Genomic DNA, 2,070 nt, shown 5'->3' with positions numbered 1-2,070 from the left:
TTTCTATTTCTCTCTCTATATATGTATGTAGATAATGTTGATGGATGAATAATTAATTGTTTGTGTGAATAGTAACGATGATTTGAAGAAATTATAGGAATCCGTTGTTTATTATTATTATTATTATTATTATTATTCTTAGTGTTTTTGGGTGAGAGTGTATTATATATATATATATAATTATAAGAGTCAGATGTTGTCTAAATTTGGTCGATGTAGTATTTGTGTATGTAAGAAATTCTTACTCAACGAGGGGCCAATAATCTTCCATATTGTCATGGAATTTCCATCCTTCAAATTAGGATCGACAACAAATTTTTATTTTTTCTTCCTAAATTTGTAGGCCAATGTCTTAATTCTTGTCAAAATTTCAACGTCTTTGTTTGTTTACTTGGAAATTGATCGTAATGACTTATTAAAAATAGTGTAAAAATAATTTAATAGTAAAACTCGAGTATTTGTGAAAAGATTGATGTAAAAATAATAATCTGATAGTAAAACTTGACAATAAAACATGAATATTTTTTAAAATAGAATAAAGTATTTAATAAACAATCAGATTAGTATGTTAAAAATTCAAATTTAATCACATTGAAATCAATCTCAACAGTTAACAATTAAATAAATTAAATTATTTTTAATCTATTAAAATTATTAAACAATGAAGAAATATGAGAAATTGTGTAAATATTAAGAGAAGATTGGAGGTTTTAAATTAAAATTAATTGACATTAAGTGGAATATCTTTGACTTGTATAAATTATAAGAATAGTTTAACTGATCTAGATATTATACATGCTCATCACACTCTAACTATTAGAATTGAAATGGTTCACTCTGCGTATTAAAATACATTTTTTTTATATACAAAATATTCAATAATTATTTTTAGTTTATAAAAATTAAATATGTAAAAATACAAGTGGTCAAATTCCAAATAAACCCACACCCACCCTTTGAAACTATATTGAAAATAGATCATAGATGGTGTAGTTTATTATCTTCCCATAAAAATTGGGAAAACTGCTGGGCCACCTCTAAAAGCGTGAAACGACGGCCCACGTAGACCTAAAAACGTGAAACGAGTTCCGCCACCACAAAACACGCTTTCAGCGCCTACCTATATATATATATATATAGGTTGTGTGGGCAAATTAATTAATTAATTAATTATAACCATTTCCTTCCCCAGCACTCGACACAAAAACTGCTTTCCATCGGCGAACGGACATTTTCCGATCTCCATTCCCTCCGCCGCGCGCACGCCCACCGATTTCGAGACAACAACGCTACAGGCGGTAAAATGAGCGTAGAATTCATCGACGGTCCGACGGTCACCGCATTCGTGAACGACGCCACAGCGTTTCAGAAATGGGTGAACGAGAAGTTCAAATCGCTGGATGCGAACGGCGACGGTGTTCTGTCCAGAGACGTACTGCAGAAGCGCGCCGGGAAGCTCGCCTCGTCGGAATTCGAGTTGCAATCGAAGGAAGAAATCACCGCTTTGTACGACGTGCTGTTCGAGAAGTTCGACGCAGATCGGAACGGCAAGATCGATCCGGAGGAATTTGCGGAGCTCACGAAGGAGGTCATGCTCGCGAAGGCGCGCGGAATCGGAAATTCGCCGGTATGCATTATTCTCCAGGGAGACAGCTTGCTTATGAGGGCGGTTCAGCGCGCAAATGCGTGATGCTCCTACTTTGCGTGCGTACGGTTTGTTTTAGCTGCTTTTAGCTTTAATTTCTTCTTCTGCACGTCGTCTAGGGAGATTGATTGAAAATGCATTGGCGATTTCTGTCTGGAATTGAATTTCTGGCTTTTAATCTTCTATTTCTTCTTTTGCACGTCGTCTACGGAGATCCGATTGAAACTGCATTTTGGCGATATCTGTCTGAAATTGAATTTCTGGCGTTTCAATTGCTTTAATCTCTTCTTTTGCATGTCGTATACGGAGATTGATTGAAATTTCTGGCGTTTCAATTGCTTTAATCTCTTCCTTTGCACGTCGTCTACGGAGATTGATTGAAATTTCTGGCTGGAATTGAATTTCTGGCGTTTCAATTGCTTGAA

At 35.4% G+C, this 2,070-nt stretch overlaps 1 protein-coding gene across 1 annotated transcript; it reads left to right on the top strand.

Moving 5' to 3' along the window:
• The first annotated feature begins 1,179 nt into the window (after positions 1-1,179).
• Positions 1,180-1,844, top strand: LOC127240643 (uncharacterized). The gene has a single exon (XM_051259475.1). The coding sequence runs from the start codon at positions 1,304-1,306 to the stop codon at positions 1,688-1,690; it is 387 nt and encodes a 128-aa protein (XP_051115432.1). The 5' UTR covers positions 1,180-1,303; the 3' UTR covers positions 1,691-1,844.
• Positions 1,845-2,070: the final 226 nt, after the last annotated feature.

This window comes from Andrographis paniculata, unplaced genomic scaffold, assembly GCF_009805555.1.
Source record: "Andrographis paniculata isolate CXL003 unplaced genomic scaffold, ASM980555v1 Contig10END, whole genome shotgun sequence".
Taxonomy (NCBI): Eukaryota; Viridiplantae; Streptophyta; class Magnoliopsida; order Lamiales; family Acanthaceae; genus Andrographis; species Andrographis paniculata.
The sequence above is the reverse complement of the archived record's forward strand: the minus strand, read 5'-3'. Positions and strand labels throughout refer to the sequence as shown.